Consider the following 15,513-nt stretch of genomic DNA (forward strand, 5'->3'; position numbering starts at 1 on the left):
TCCCCAGTAAACATCACCTAAAAACTCAACAATGTAACTTATGTAACACAAGTGTTATACATTATGTTGTTGAGTTTGAAATTATAACACTGATGTTACGTTACTTTAATTGATGTTTACTGAGTCTCTATCGCTCCGAGATATTTGTGAAAATGCAGGACTCCGCGTCTTTTAATGTTTCTGATCGTTAACTTTAACCCTGGATCGCACCATTATCTTTTTTTTTACACACTCATACTTTTCTTTCATTAATACTAAGACGTGCGCAAGTTACTTTGTCTCTTAACTTGTCATAATTAGACCGATTTTAGAGACGGACGCCGAAGCAGAGATTAATGCCGAGCAATATTTGTAATACACATTCGCGGAATACTGAAGGAGCACGAATTTATAATTTATATACTCTTTTTCATAGTTCCTAATTCTGTTTAAAGATGCATCGCATTAAGTTCCTTCGGTATACCAGCCCTAAATTCGGTCATAAGCGTTGATACAAACTGAGCTGCTTCTTCTCCCTATCTCGATCAAGTACAGTCAGACATTATAAAAATCTAATCAGGCTTCTTTCAAAAAATGATACTACAAAAAAAAGGAGAAGAAAACAATAAAAACTCGTCGAATATTGAATATACCTTATCATATGATTCCTCGTTATCAAATAATATACGGGTTTCCTCTTCTTTTCTTCTTCTTGTTTCGTACGCAATATAAGTGTATCGTTAATTTCTCGATTTATAACTATCATATTTATATTCTCACAAAGTTTGAGTTAATATTAATTTATATATAAGTCCTATACATATATATATATAACGAAAAATCTCGTCGAGATCGACCTATCCATCCACCGCGCGAAAATTGGAAGTGCATACCTCTCGCAAACTCTCGAAAGGAAAAAAGAATAACATCGAAATCGGAATTAATTATTAATCCGGAATAGAATGCGAATATTCGCCTAAATGTTTTTTTCTTAGTCTCGACATATCTTTTTCCTGCCATTCGTGAATAATTTTCTCATACAGTTCTAACATCCTAAATTCTTACACTTGAGATAGAAAGCACAAACTAATACGAGTCAATTTACAGATGTTGGAACATACAGAACAAATTTTTCTTTTTCTTCTTTAATTAAGTAGACTCGTCTATACATGTATCTCTCGAAGTTGATCATAACCAGTAACAATATAATGAAATCAATGAAAACATCTAAAATGTTTTAATTGAATACAAATATTTGTTAAAAATAATTAGAAAAGTATACAGAGAAAAAATTTGCTATGAATGCTAATCCTATGCCATGACGGCAAATTTATTTGCATATATAAGGATCAATTATTTACAAAAGAATAAATAAATGTTTATTCTTTCTTGTACTCGCTAACAAAAATTACTTGCAACAATTGTAAAATATTTGTCAAATATACAAATTTGTTTGCTATAAACACAAACAAATTTGACAATTTGGTAATCCCTTTGCGTTTATAGCAAATTTTTTTCTGTACGATAATTCAAAAACTTTTACAAACTTTAGGTTTACACTCACCGACTTTTCTGATAAAAACAAGAATTGAGAACCTTAAGGTTACAAATCTCGAAGTAATATGACCAACTAAATAATCATGGTGTTTCTTAGAAGAAAATTCAATTAGCAATCGTTGCTTATTTTGTGGCCACACAAAGATTACTTAACTCATTATCTTAGTACTTCTGGATATGTTTTATACTAAAAAATATTATATTTTACATACAGAACAGTAAGGAATTTATATATTCTGCTGATTGGCTTGTATTAATTCATTCTTTCCATCTTTCATCTTAATCGAAGACTTTATTTCACTTCTTTCATTTTTTTCTTTCATTTTTAGTTTCGCCCAGTGGATGTCCTGATCGTATAATGGATACGACGTAAAATGAAAAGAATAAAAAAAAACAAGATACGAAAATCTACGAATCATGATATCGCTTAAAATAACTAAATACTTCCAATATATTCATTTTTCGATGATACGATGACATTCGGATGACATATAATACAACATTAGGAAAGATGTATCTCGATAATGTTCGATGCAAATACAACCATACATACAGAACCACAATTCGTTCTACACAAAACGTCAATTAAACTCCAATATACATATGCGTGTTCGATTATTTGTTTCTTCCTCCTCACGGTACTAAAACGAAATATTATATGTCGTTATACAGTGGTTCATAAGAAATCTAGCGCGAGTTTTCTTTTTTTTTTCTTCACGTCTCTAAACGACAAGACAGGCACTTTATAGTGTCACAAAATGCTCCTACGTCTGAACCTTGTTTTATAGTTTCATTGATCTTTCGTTCTCCCTCTTTTTTATAAGACACGTTAAAAACCATTATATTGGACTTACAGCGAAGAACACACGTGATGTGGACAAACGTCCTCGGAGACATGTTCTTATCAACTAAGTAGTAAACCATAATAGTAAGTTCAATGTCTTAACGTGTCTTTCATTCGCTCTTTTCTTCTCTTTAATGATACAAATGAGAGAAAGTACTCATCTCTTTGTCGTAAAGCTCTAAATTAGCGGCCTCAAACGAGATATGCATTTGTTACGCGATTGGCTAACGAGAGCATGTGTGAACCAATTTCTTTACATTGAACGCCAACATAAAAAAAATTGCGATATTTGTAAACGAGGAATTTGCTCAAACACAGTTTCTCTTTTAATACAAGAAAACTGAATCAACAACGAATCAGATATTCAGCGATTCAGAATGCGATTCTGTTAAAAACGTTTAAAATAAATTAGGTTATCGCTTACGCATCTATCGTCGCATTAATTAGATAAAAAACATTGAAAACATATTGCTCTGCTTCATCATAACTTCCGTCTAAAATACAAGTCCGACACGAAGATCAATCTCCTTTCTCTGTCTTTCTCTCTCTCTACGATCTCTCATTAAACAATAATATTAGAATAGGTTCTATGTATACTTGTTCACATTTCTTTGTGGTATTATCTAATAAGGTTCTCGCTATAAATAATATGCGTTTTTTTTTGCTAACTCCAATCCTTTGAATTTTCTCTTGCTCTTTTTAGAGTTAGTAATACTAGTTTTATATTTTTAGAAAATAACTGACAATTGCTTGTGTTTCCTCGATGACAATCCATCCGAATTGTGGCAAAAGCACGTCACAGGCAACAGTAGATACGGTAAAGCACATACGCGTTCCATTTTGTCTCTTTCTTTTTCTATTTCCTTCAAAAACTAAGTTAAGACTTTGTGAGTCCATTGCACTCAATTGTAATTATGAACTTTATCGAGGAAAACAAGGCCTCTGCCGTCAGATCGCTCATAGCTCTTTTCTGATTTAACTTTGTGTTTGTGCTCGCAACGTGCGAGAATCGAGCATTTCTTTTTTTAAAAACTCTGCGACCATTTTTCCGATACTTCGTCACGGTATCGAATAAGTTCTATCTATCTATCTATATGACCTATATGCGTACGTAATGGATATATGTATGCATCTGTGTATACATATGACAATATAATATTCACATATGATATACACATATGTATGCATACATATATATATATATGTATATTCATTTATGTGTGTATATATATATATATATATATATATACGTTTATATTCATTATTTATTATATATTATTGAATTATTGTGCCGTTTCCGTTTTGGGAGGGTGATTCATTATTTCCTTCTTTTCCTCTGCATAACCGTACTCTTGGAGTCACATCTTATAAATCTACAATCTAAACGCCACTGTCTCTTAATGACCTTTGGCAGCTTCCTTCGCTGCCATTATCAAAGGTGTTAACGAAGCTAGTGGCCTCGCTAATTTCAAAAAAGGATGCTGCAACGCAATTTAAATACATATTTCCAGTTAAATCAATTTGAAATATGCGTATATACATATATCAGAAACGCATTTTCGCGTTTATATATTAACGAAACAAAATTTTCTTCTTACCTTTAATAATTCGGAAGCTGCGGACCGTTTCTCCACCTCGACTTCTAAACACTGGTCCAGGAAGTCTTGGAATATACCCGACAACTTATCCTTTTCCTTGATTTCCGGTTTACCGTTTGTCGCAATCAAATACAACGCTCTCAGTGGATTTTCGTTCAAATACGGCGGCTCTCCTTCGATCATCTCGATTGCCATTATTCCCAACGACCATATATCAACCTATGAAACAGAGATACATTATTACGATTAATACGTATTCAATTCACTTTTCAGGGTGTTTACTGATAGGGTGTTTACTTTTGTAAAAAAATTCGCTGAGAATTTTTGAATTTTTCAGGCATTTTTGTGCAAATTCCAAATAAGAGTAGGTAATTTTGTAAATACAATTTTGAAATTGAGAAATCTAATTGAGAAATAAGATAGTCTAAGAAAGAGTACTCTCACTACAATATAATATCAGTGAGCTACTCCATTCTGTTGAGTACTGTGTCTTTTACTGTTACACTTATTTTTTAGATAAAAACTTACACATAAAAATGTAAGCGTGAATATATGCGGATACACATGCTATAGTTATTATTAATTATCAACATTTTCCATTATTAAAAATAATATTTTCGGAAACAGATGGAATTAGAATAAGTAAAATTTCAGAAATTTCTCTGAGTACCGAAAAAATTCCGTGAAAATCTTTGATTTCGGAAATGTTCAAATTTCTTTTTAATAAAAGCGAATCTCCTCAAAATTCTAGATTTTTTTTTGTTTTTATTAATAATAATCGATATATATATATATATATATATATATATATCTACCTTAGGTCCATATTGCTTTCGCGTTACTACTTCCGGCGCCATCCAATACGGCGTGCCAACCATCGTCGTTCTTTTGCTCTGTTCCGGTGATATTTGCGCACAAAAGCCAAAGTCCGTTAACTTTACCCCACCATCAAGACCCAACAGAATATTATCAGATTTGATGTCCCTATGTATAACCTGATTACAATGAAGGAACTCAAGCGCCTGTAGTACTTCTCTGCACACCGCGGCAATTTGGCCTTCGTCCATACAAGTTTCAGTCACAACATCCGTTAAACTACCACCTGGTAAATATTCCATGACTACCCACAGTTCTTCCCCAACTAAATAACTATCCAAGTAATTTACAACATTCGGATGCTTATTCTCCCGCATTACTAAAATCTCGTTTATTATAAGCTCTTTCTTTGGCTGTTGCGACAGATTCATTTGTTTTATTGCAACTTCCATGCCGGTGGACGTTTCTATTGCTGTGTACACTGTCCCCGAGGCACTGCAAGATGATCATTAATTAGTACTGATCAGTACAGTTTTAGATTCGATACGAAAAATTATTTATTGGTCGTTGCCCGCTTACCCTTGTCCTATTTTTTCCATTTTCGTATATTTTCTATTAGGATCTCCCACGCTCACGATTGTTCTAAGTTTCTCTAATATCTCATCGTCTGACATCTTCTTCTTTCTAGCTTTATCGCCTTGTGCTGGTCGCGTCTGATCAGTCGTTGTTGACGTCGGCGTTGCTTGATTCTTATTTCTATCTAATTGCGACTGGTGTTGTTGTTGCTGCATGCCATTTCGTTGTGGCGAGCCTAGCGTCGTCGTTAAGGGTGGCGGTGGTTCCTCTTCTATAGGTTTGGTGTACTGCATGATGAAAATAAAATGTTCCAGATAGTAAAATGTCACAAATAACGAATTAATCAAACGCGCATCTCTTAATCGCGTTCAAGTGAAAGAAAAGAAAGAGACTTTCTTCGAAGAAAAAAACTTACGATCGATTTCGTGCGTTCTGGTCGGGCGGAGATCGGCGGAGGTGGCGGCTCATCCTCCTGCTCCGAGCTAGTCGCACACGCGTCCGTTGGAGTGCTACTTGGACTACTGCTACTCACCCTATAACGTTGCCGTTTCTCAGAAAATATTTAAGCGACGATGGGACAAGGGCAACGCGTAAAAGACTCACCTGCTTAACGAATGCTGAGAATGGGAGCTACCAGATGCCTGCGACATCGCCTGTCCGCGAATATTTCCCACTCCTGTGCCGATACTCATTCCCATACTTCGCGGACTACTCGCTCTTTCGATTGGAGCTGAAAAATTATTATCGTTAATTAAGATAATTATTATAATTTCATTAAAATCAAATTATTTTTATAATATAAATTATAAGTGATTAATATCAGAACTTACCAACAACTCCGACCATTTTAGTTGTGGTCATGTACTTAGAGCCTTTTGCTTCCTTACTGCTACTATCGTACCAATTTAACACATCCAATACAGCTTGTGGGTTTTTCTTCTGTTCCTGCTTGCTGATATTGCTGGACATAAGTAATCTCGCCCACGCTTCCGGCATACCCTAAGAAACAAACATATATACTGTTAAATAATGATTATCATGTTAAATAATGATTTACTATGAAATAGACAGATGGTAAGTAATTCGGTGAGTTTGACAAGATAATACTAGTTTATTAAAATACATCTAATGTACTAATCCTAGATTTGATTTTCGAACATGCAACTATTACGAGTAGAAAACAAAGGTCGAGAAACGTTTCTGTATCATGTTATTTGTAGATATTAACAATAAGGAATTTCAATCATGTTGTAAACAAATTCATATTTGTTTAATTACGTAAAAAATTAGTTTAGAATTCTTATAAAATATTTGATACAACTCCCTTCTGTGAGTTATTAATTTTTGTATGAAAAGAAATTGAAAATATTTTAAACTTTAATTAGCTCTTTGAATGTGTACATGTGTATGTAAAAGACTATGAAATTTTAAAGATTCAAAACTATTTAATTTTCTAAGATTACTATCTTAATATATATACATGCACAGTGTTTGAACTTTAAGTTAAAATAATTTATAAACAGAATTTCTAAATATAATTCCCATCCAATGTCGAAAATCATTCTGTAAGAAAGAAATGAATATTGTTGTATGCAACGTCGACTAAAGCTTATATCAATCTACAAAAGCAACTATATATTGACAAAACTTGATATACTCGTAAGTGAAAAATAAACATCTAAATCCAATAAGAACCGCAACGAAAAGAAAGTGTCAAACCACGTGGTGTAAATGTATGTACAACATAAAGTACAGGCAAATAATTCATATTAATTTACTTACTTTTAGTGGCAGCTTGGAAAGAAATACGTGTTTTGTTAGTTTAGTCATGTGGAAATAATAAGGTATAAGAAGCGTTGGATAAATTACCAAAATACCGTAATACTCGAAATGTTCAATGTGAACCAGTGTCTTATATTTCATTTTGATCAGGCACGGAAGATCTATATGACGTGTATATGTGTGTGTGTGTGTGTGTGTGTGTGTGTGTGTGTGTGTGTGTGTGTGTGTGTGTGTGTGTGTGTGTGTACACACACCACACTCACATGAAAAAATGTAGAATAATTATAATATTTAATACAGAAAGATGCCAAGAGTAATCTACAATAATGTAAAATTTGTATAAAATAATAATAAAGAACTTGATAACATAAAAACTTTTTCATTGTTTTCCATCGTCTCTCCCATAGATGATCCGTACCATGACACAACAGCGAAGCATTAAGCGAGTGCACTTGATAATAGGTGTTTAAAGGTGACTGTGCAAATTGCAAGTCGCAGAAACCTACCGTAAATTCACCGGTCACAGCATCGAACCCGACGTGAACGGTGTGCTCGAAGTTCGTGGGATAACTGATGTTGGGCTTGTCTTTATTTTCCTTCACCTTCATCTTACTCTTCAGAGTCTTCTTTTTGCGCTCGTCAGAATCCGGCTCCTTAGGCAGTGGACGCATGTCCACCGGTAGATTAGGCGCTGATTCCCCCCTAAAAATGCAAATGATATTAACAGATTAATCACAGTCATAATGTAATATGATTATATATACAATTATATTATATTGTCAAATCTTTGCATATACCAATGTTATATGATTTTTTAATTAAACATAATTGTATTAAAAATAACTGTATCTTATTATACAGAAATAAATATTTTTCTTGTTAATTATAATTTATAATTATCTTATATATCATAAATTTCTATGGTGGAACTTGTAAAGAAAGAGAATTTCTCTTGTTATTGTAACTTGTAAAACTGATTTATATCACAAAATTCTATGATAAAACTCATAAAGAAATAAATAAAATTAAGAACTAAGAATACTTTTGCTGTCATAAGTACCATGGAGTACATGTAAATTTGATATGTAGATATATTTAGATGTTCTGATAGCTTGCAGTCTCTCAAATCTTGGGGACAACGTCGGGATTACGTCTAGACATCTTTAATGATGGTCTCCCACAACAGAAAGCTACCAAGAGGTATTTTTAGCAACCCATAGCTTAATGCCTCTCTATTTTTGGAGAATACACACTTTTGTTACGGAAAACACAAAAGTTATGACAACTTGTACTATTATTTACAATTATGGATTACATACTAGAAAAAAAAATTTATTTTAATTATCTATGTAAATTATTGTGAATTTTATAAAATACTGTAATAATTTTGACACATCAACTACGCTGCGAAATCGATTGCTGTCTGAATAACCTTTTTTTGAGCATAAAACATGAATATAAATATATAAATAAATTTAGTAGTATATAAATCTTATAGAAATGAGATTGACACTCTACAGCATTCAATTCTCTTTTGACAGATCAATCAGCGATGCCACAGATCATACTAGGTAGATAATAACACGTACCTATTTGATGTCAATCGAACAGGGGGTGCAGGGGGTTTGTCTTCCTCATCTGACATGTTGTATCCGCTTCTGGTCCTTTGTTGCCAGTCTATCTTCCGTTGCTGCGTCTCTGTGCCTTTAATCGAAGCCGCGTTTCGTCAACGCGTGCACGTCTATATAAATATACTTATATATAATTGCGCCCTCGTTCCGTTGGGACTTTCACTTTCGACACCGCTATCTTCTCGAGGAAGAGGCTCCTCTCCGGGCCTGTCGTCGACAACGACGACGTCGCTGCCCAGTCCCGGTAACGATCGCGAGATTCCTCGGAAGGCACACCCCGGCAGGTAGAGAGTTGCAGGTAGAAGTTCTCTCACCGCGCCGCGAGGACAGCCTTCATCACAGAACACCGGGTACCGACTGCGGAATCCGCACGGGACGAGTCATGGCGATCGAGGGGTTTGGAGCGAGGATCGGAGCGACTTGGTGGCTTCCTCGTGGGTGTCGCTCTCCTCGATCGGCGCCGAGAGACGCCACTGGCCTTAGGCTAACTGAGGCTAACAGCTATGTCTAGCTGGCTTGGAGCCTGCCGTTCTCCTCAGTTCTCCCTCGATCGGGGTGGCTGTTGATGCTGCTGCTGGCCTGGCTATCCGTCAGTGGTGGCGTCTGACGACGACACGACACACGGGTCAATGTCGCAGCGAGCACACACGGAGCGCACTCGAGGACGACGACGGAAGAGAGCAAAGAGAAAGAGAGAGAGAGAGAGAGAGAGAGAGAGAAAGAGAGTGAGAGCGTTTCAAAAGCGTGATTCACGCACGGGTGCAGGCACCCCGCATCCGCAGATCTTACACCTCGCTTTCCCTCACCCTCATTCACTTTCTCTTTCTTTCTCTCTTGCTATTCTCCAGTTACCTATCTTCCTCTCTCGCTTGCTCGCTCGTTCTCGCGCGTGCGCTCTTTCTCTTGCTTTCCTTTTCTTTCTTTCTCTCTTTCGGCTCTATACTCCCTCGCAACGACGACGTTGACGACGACTGACGACGACTCCTATCACGTCGCGCTCACTTCTGCTCGACCGTGAGAGAAAAAGCACGATAACAGAAGAGCAGGAGCGGAGGATACGTGATGACTAACTATGAATAGCGGATTTAGAATATTTAGATATAAGGATTGATTACTGGAATATGTCAATTTTATATTTCTTCGAAATCCTAAATAATTAAAAAGAAACTTTTAACAATTTTCTAAAAATTTTTTTTACAATGTAGGATTGCAATACAGGAATCTGGTTCCCCGATGGCGCCGCTTTATTCGTACGTCAGTGATCCCTCTTTCTCTCTCTTTTTTACAAGAATCTCTTCTCTCTTTCTCTCTTATTCTCTCTCTTTCTTCAATTTCACTGACTTCAATGCACTTCAATGCTCCAGTCCATTCCTTTTCCATATTTTCCTGCTTTCCTTAATCCCTTTCGCTTACGTCAAGTTCGAAATTCCATGTAATTTAACTGGGAGGGATTAGAAAAAATTGTGAAAGCTTCCTCTCACCATTCCTCTCTCTCTCCCTCTCGCCCTCTCTTTCTCTCTCTCTCTCTCTCTCTCTCTCTCTCTCGCTTAAAATTTATTACACACAAAATAACATAAAGGTATATATTTTATACATTTTCACAAGTCATTCAAATCAATTCAAATAGGCCATTTCAATGACAAATAAGGTGTTTAAATTGCTAACTCGACCCGATTCAGAGTCGATGGTCTGTTCCTTTTAGCTGCAGAAGAAGAGCTAAACTGTACGAGAATGCAGTTAAAAAGAACAGACTCAGGTGAAGTCAAATCCCGAAAAGCTGGACAAAATTCCAAATAAAAAGTAAATAAACATAAGTTGATTCACAAAGACTCCTTAATAATTTTCTTTTTTTTTAATAAATAAATAATAAATAATTAATAAATAATAAATTCCATTTAAATGAAAATAGAATTTTTACAATACAGTGTATCCAAATACGATAAACGCTAAAGTCACATTATTTAATTGATTAGTCCGGATCTACAATAGATTTTTAAGTCATAAGAGAAGAACGAATCAATTATTTTCCTTGTATTCGACCAATAATTGATCAATTTCTTAAGCTTAAGGATCAAAATACCTATTATAGATCCGGATTTAACATCAAAACAGATCACGTGATACAAGCGTGTCGCAATCCAATCAACATCTTAAACTAGCTTGACTCTGATTTGATTACAACGCTTGCGACGCTGCCAGCTGGCTTTAAGATCTCTTTTCATGTCGTTGTTTGATGCTCATTTTTAGCGTCAACACAAGTCATTTGATCAAAATTGAAGCTTGATTTTTTTATTAGCTGCGTTCAGCAGAGAAAGTAGCTTTGCAACTGTTATAAAATTCTTTATTTGGTCTTGCTCTTACTTCCTTATTAGATCTAAATGTATAAACCAATCATATTCAAGAATTTTATAACAGTTATAAAGCTGCTTTCTCCGCTGAACGCAGCCATTTGTTATCACGTACTTTGGCAGTGATCAAAGTCTCACTACAAATGCTTTGAAGCATTTGATAGACCAATTAGAAGAAAGAATTTTACAAACTAATCAATTAAAAAACGCTTTAAAGCATTTGCAGCATCGCGTTTACCCTTTGTTTTGATGCTAAAAATGAACGTCGAGCTTCAATATGAAAAGGCATCTTTAGCCCAAATCCTCATGCAGACATCGGTGCTCTACATCGAATGTTGATTGACGAAAAACCAATAAAATTTACTTCCATCACTCATTTTCCACCAATCATGCTTGGTGGTTATCAAAAGCATCTGTATGAGAATCGGGCTTAACTGTGAAGCAAGTTTAATGCATTGTGAGCATGCGCATTTCCAATCATTCTTTCTCCCTCTTTCTTCCCTTGGTTTTCTCTCTCGCGTCGTCCGTGGTCGCGTAAATTTTCGTGGGTCCTCGGAGGAGCTACATCGGATGGCGATCTTGTACATCTCGTTCGCGCGATCCCATCATTAAACGTATCACGCATTGTCTCATCGTATCACTCGGATAATCATCGTAAGTTTCGCATTAACTCGTAATATCGATGATACTTTTCGCGCGTACCGGCTTTCGTTGAAAGAGAAAAAGACAGAGAGAGAAAGAGAGTGGCGCGACGGGCTTCCTCCATGTAACCCACCGTAACCACGTGCTTGAAAATATTATCGGCCGGATCGGCTCGCGTGTAAGTATCTGTAAGTATCCTCGAATCACCGAAACGCGAAATCACCCGCGCTCGGACGTTCTGCTCTAGGACTCGGAGATTGTCCGGGATCCCTTTCCTTTCGTCGTCGTTAACGTGTTGAAATAACGTTAGCTGCTTCCAGAACGCGCGATAAGGCGTCGAGAATATTCCGTCGCGTCTGAACAGAGGCATGCCGAAATGACGGAGTTCGTGGATGGCTGGTTCCTGGGTCATATCCTGGGCGAGGGTGCCTATGGCGAGTACGTCTTTCCATTTTTTTTCGTTCTTTGTTAAACCTTTGTTAAGCAACGATCTACGCGCTTCCGCATTCTCCCACGGCAGATATTCGGTTGTGATTTTCGAGGTCCATTGTTCCTATTGTTCGGAGCACGTTGTTGAGAGATTTGTGTCCGTTTCTACTAAATAATTTAAAATTTTAATCTCTATGTAATTTATTTTTACTAATTCTAAGAATAGGATACAAAATAAATTAAGCCAAGATTAAAGTTAATCTACATTGGTAAATTAATTTTAATTTTTGTTTAACTTAATTTTTATTCTTTTTTTTTAGTTTTAAACTTTAGAAAAAAATGAAGAGCAAATTAAACCGCGATTAAAGTTAATTTATATTGATTAATTTTAATCTCTTTAATTTAATTTTGAGAAAATTAAAAAAAGGTAAAGAATAAATTAAATTAAGATTAAAGCTAATCTGCATTGGTAGAAGTAGACATCAATTAGTTTCTAGTAGAATTTTTTTTTAATATATCATACCACTTCCATTCATAATTTTTTATAAACAAATTCTTTTTTTATATTTGGAAAAAAGTAGAACAATTACAGAAAATAGTTTAACATTTAATATGTTGTTGGGATTTTATAATTTGATATTTTTTGTACAGGGTTAAACTAGTTGTAAATAAATCTACAGGCGAAGCTGTTGCTATGAAAATGATTGACATTGAGAAACATCCGGATGCGAGACAAACAGTTCGCAAGGAAACTGCTATTCATCGTATGTTGTCAAACTCTAATATCATACAATATTTTGGAAAACGTAGCGAGTCTAATATGGAATATATATTTCTGGAATATGCCTCAGGTGGAGAGTTATTTGATAGAATTGGTAAGATACACACAACTGGAGTAAAATAATACAATATTGTAAAATATATATATAATATAAGAATACTTTATAAAATAATATCTTGTAAAATAATACTGAAATATATAGAGATTAGATTGAATTAGAATTTACACAATTAGAAGAAGAAAGCCAATAAGATAAACTTTGCTTTGATTGGTCAAATTCCAATCCAATCTTAATCTAGTAGAACAGTCGTGATTAAATCAGAGATTGAGATTAGATTGGAATTTAACTGATCAAAATTTGAGGTTTTCTCTTTTTATTGGTTGAATTCCTTTCTAATCTCAATCCCAGTTTCTAATTTTAATCATGGTTTAAGAAAATTATAAAAAATAAATACTAAATTTCATTATAGAACCTGATGTCGGTATGCCGATGTGGGGAGCTCAGAAGTATTTTAGACAATTAATTTCTGGTGTAGAGTATCTACATAGTCGCGGAGTTGCGCATAGAGATCTCAAACCAGAGAATTTACTTTTAGATAATAATGATAATTTAAAGATAAGTGACTTTGGATTAGCGACGATATACCGTATGCAAGGTAAAGAACGTCTTTTGGAAAAAAAATGTGGTACTCTACCTTATGTTGCACCTGAGGTGCTGGTAAGAGCGTATCACGCAGAACCTGCAGACATATGGTCTTGTGGAATTATCCTCGTGGCTTTGTTGGCTGGAGGTAAAATTGCATACATGAAATATTAAAAAATTATTACTTCATTTATCTTTGGTAATCTTCATGTTAATCTTACAAATAAATATATTAAGTTAATTTATTAATTTTGCTCCACATTGTGAAGCTTGTGATTGTCAGTTGAAAACTGCAAAGAAATTTCATAACATTCACGCCAATGTGCCTTTGATTTGAAATTTATTGAATATCTAATACTTAACTTACATTCCTTAGTTTTTAACTGGTCCATATCTGAAATATAGAACTGCCATGGGACCAACCCTTGGCAGAGTGTCCTGAATATATTACATGGAAAAACGGAAAATATATGTCTCTTACACCGTGGAAAAAACTTGACAATTCATCGTTATCATTAATAAGAAAGATCCTTATGGACTCGTCATCGACAAGATACAAAATGTCGGACATTAAGCAACACAGGTGGTTTGTCACGAGTTTTGCCAAAGGTAAAACTGCATTCTGGATCGGTACTGTTAGAAAAATAGGTTCAATATCTAGCATAGGTATCCTGCATTTTTTAAAATTAATATCCCTGGAAGATTAACATTGGAGGCACCTGGATAGTGTTTACTTAGTCAGGTACTGAGTGACTCTGAGTATTAATAAAATTACTCAAAGGAACTCGGTACCTAATTTAGTGGATACTGCATACAACGAATTCTTATTGCTTTTTTACGTGAGTGCTTTATTAATATTAATTAGGATTAGCAAGCATTATATTTAACAACATATATTTTGTAGTCAGCAGAGCTCTTGCCTTTTCTTTGGTAATACAGCTCTATGAGTTTAATTTAAGTATCATAAAGCTAGATTACCAAAGCAGAGAGCATTGGCATATACTTCTAAGATAACACAAATTTCAACTGAGTTATGTAGAATAACATTGTAATAATTGGTTGAATGTGATAAGTAGACTATATTTTTTGTGCAAAGTTTTGTATTTCAATAATATTATGTTTTGCATATAAAATATAGATACGAATGAAGTATTTATAATTTACAGGTGACGAAGTAGACGGACGTAATTATCGAATAGAGGATGAAAATCTAAGAAATGTTTGTTTGTCCCAACCCGAATTCCCCGGGATGGAAAGTAATGATACAATTCAATTCAATTTGGACAGACGTCCAACGTTTTCATTTTCTCAACCCGCTCACGTAGAAGATCTTTTATTGGGTACACAGTTACAATTTACACAACCCAGTCAGGTAAGATCTTTACTAAATGGACTTTGAATTAATTTATCGTTACATTGAGAAAATATTTCTTACATAATATCAAATAATTTTATGTTCTGCTTGCAGCAAAACCCCTTCCAAAGATTAGTTCGCCGAATGACTAGATTCTTTGTTAAAACAGAATGCAAAGAAATTGTAAAGAGGCTAATAAAGTATTGTGAGAAAGAGAATTACGCTTATCGCAATAATGAATCTGGCGTGGTAAGACATTATATAATACAGAAATAAATTTAAAAGAATATTAGATGATAATGTTGTATGTTTACAGGTAACGATATCGACTGTAGATCGGCGTAAAATGTCTCTAGTTTTCAAAGTGAATTTTATGGAAATGGACGGAAATATATTAGTCGATTTCCGATTGTCTAAAGGATGTGGTTTGGAATTCAAAAGAGCGTTTATTAAAATCAGATGCGCAATGGAAGATGTTATTCTGAAGAGTTCCGTAGTGTATTCGAAGAGCTAATAATGACAAACCCACAAAT

At 34.8% G+C, this 15,513-nt stretch overlaps 2 protein-coding genes and 1 long non-coding RNA gene across 9 annotated transcripts in view; 1 reads left to right on the top strand and 2 right to left on the bottom strand.

Moving 5' to 3' along the window:
* Positions 1-1,199, bottom strand: part of LOC108757128 — a 2,092-nt gene extending 893 nt beyond the window's left edge. The window contains exon 1 of the long non-coding RNA XR_001939885.1: positions 18-1,199. This is a non-coding gene — a long non-coding RNA (uncharacterized LOC108757128). The remainder of the gene's footprint in view (positions 1-17) is intronic.
* A 2,474-nt stretch (positions 1,200-3,673) lies between these two features.
* Positions 3,674-9,599, bottom strand: LOC108757084 (serine/threonine-protein kinase PAK 3). Of its 4 annotated transcripts, none has more exons than XM_018501405.1 (10): positions 8,742-9,599; positions 7,659-7,854; positions 7,153-7,164; positions 6,201-6,369; positions 5,974-6,100; positions 5,786-5,894; positions 5,374-5,657; positions 4,794-5,289; positions 3,979-4,197; positions 3,674-3,861 (listed from the first exon to the last, which is right to left on the bottom strand). In XM_018501405.1, the coding sequence occupies exons 1-10, from the start codon at positions 8,795-8,797 to the stop codon at positions 3,778-3,780; spliced, it is 1,752 nt and encodes a 583-aa protein (XP_018356907.1). In that variant the 5' UTR covers positions 8,798-9,599; the 3' UTR covers positions 3,674-3,777. The 4 variants fall into 4 exon arrangements, with proteins under 4 accessions (XP_018356907.1, XP_018356906.1, XP_018356909.1 ...); XM_018501404.1 differs by having other exon boundaries at positions 5,786-5,903; positions 8,742-9,597; XM_018501407.1 differs by lacking the exon at positions 8,742-9,599 and adding an exon at positions 8,213-8,319 and having other exon boundaries at positions 5,786-5,903.
* A 2,055-nt stretch (positions 9,600-11,654) lies between these two features.
* On the top strand, positions 11,655-15,503 carry LOC108757090 (serine/threonine-protein kinase grp). 4 transcript variants are annotated; one of them, XM_018501419.1, is made up of 8 exons: positions 11,655-11,961; positions 12,084-12,211; positions 12,854-13,077; positions 13,454-13,774; positions 14,032-14,235; positions 14,793-14,998; positions 15,095-15,229; positions 15,297-15,503. In XM_018501419.1, exons 2-8 carry the CDS (start codon positions 12,150-12,152, stop codon positions 15,492-15,494), a joined length of 1,350 nt encoding a protein of 449 aa, XP_018356921.1. In that variant the 5' UTR covers positions 11,655-11,961; positions 12,084-12,149; the 3' UTR covers positions 15,495-15,503. The 4 variants fall into 4 exon arrangements, with proteins under 4 accessions (XP_018356921.1, XP_018356920.1, XP_018356922.1 ...); XM_018501418.1 differs by having other exon boundaries at positions 12,094-12,211; XM_018501420.1 differs by having other exon boundaries at positions 11,655-11,951; positions 12,094-12,211.
* Positions 15,504-15,513: the final 10 nt, after the last annotated feature.

Source organism: Trachymyrmex septentrionalis, unplaced genomic scaffold (assembly GCF_001594115.1).
Source record: "Trachymyrmex septentrionalis isolate Tsep2-gDNA-1 unplaced genomic scaffold, Tsep1.0 scaffold132, whole genome shotgun sequence".
Classification (NCBI taxonomy): domain Eukaryota; kingdom Metazoa; phylum Arthropoda; class Insecta; order Hymenoptera; family Formicidae; genus Trachymyrmex; species Trachymyrmex septentrionalis.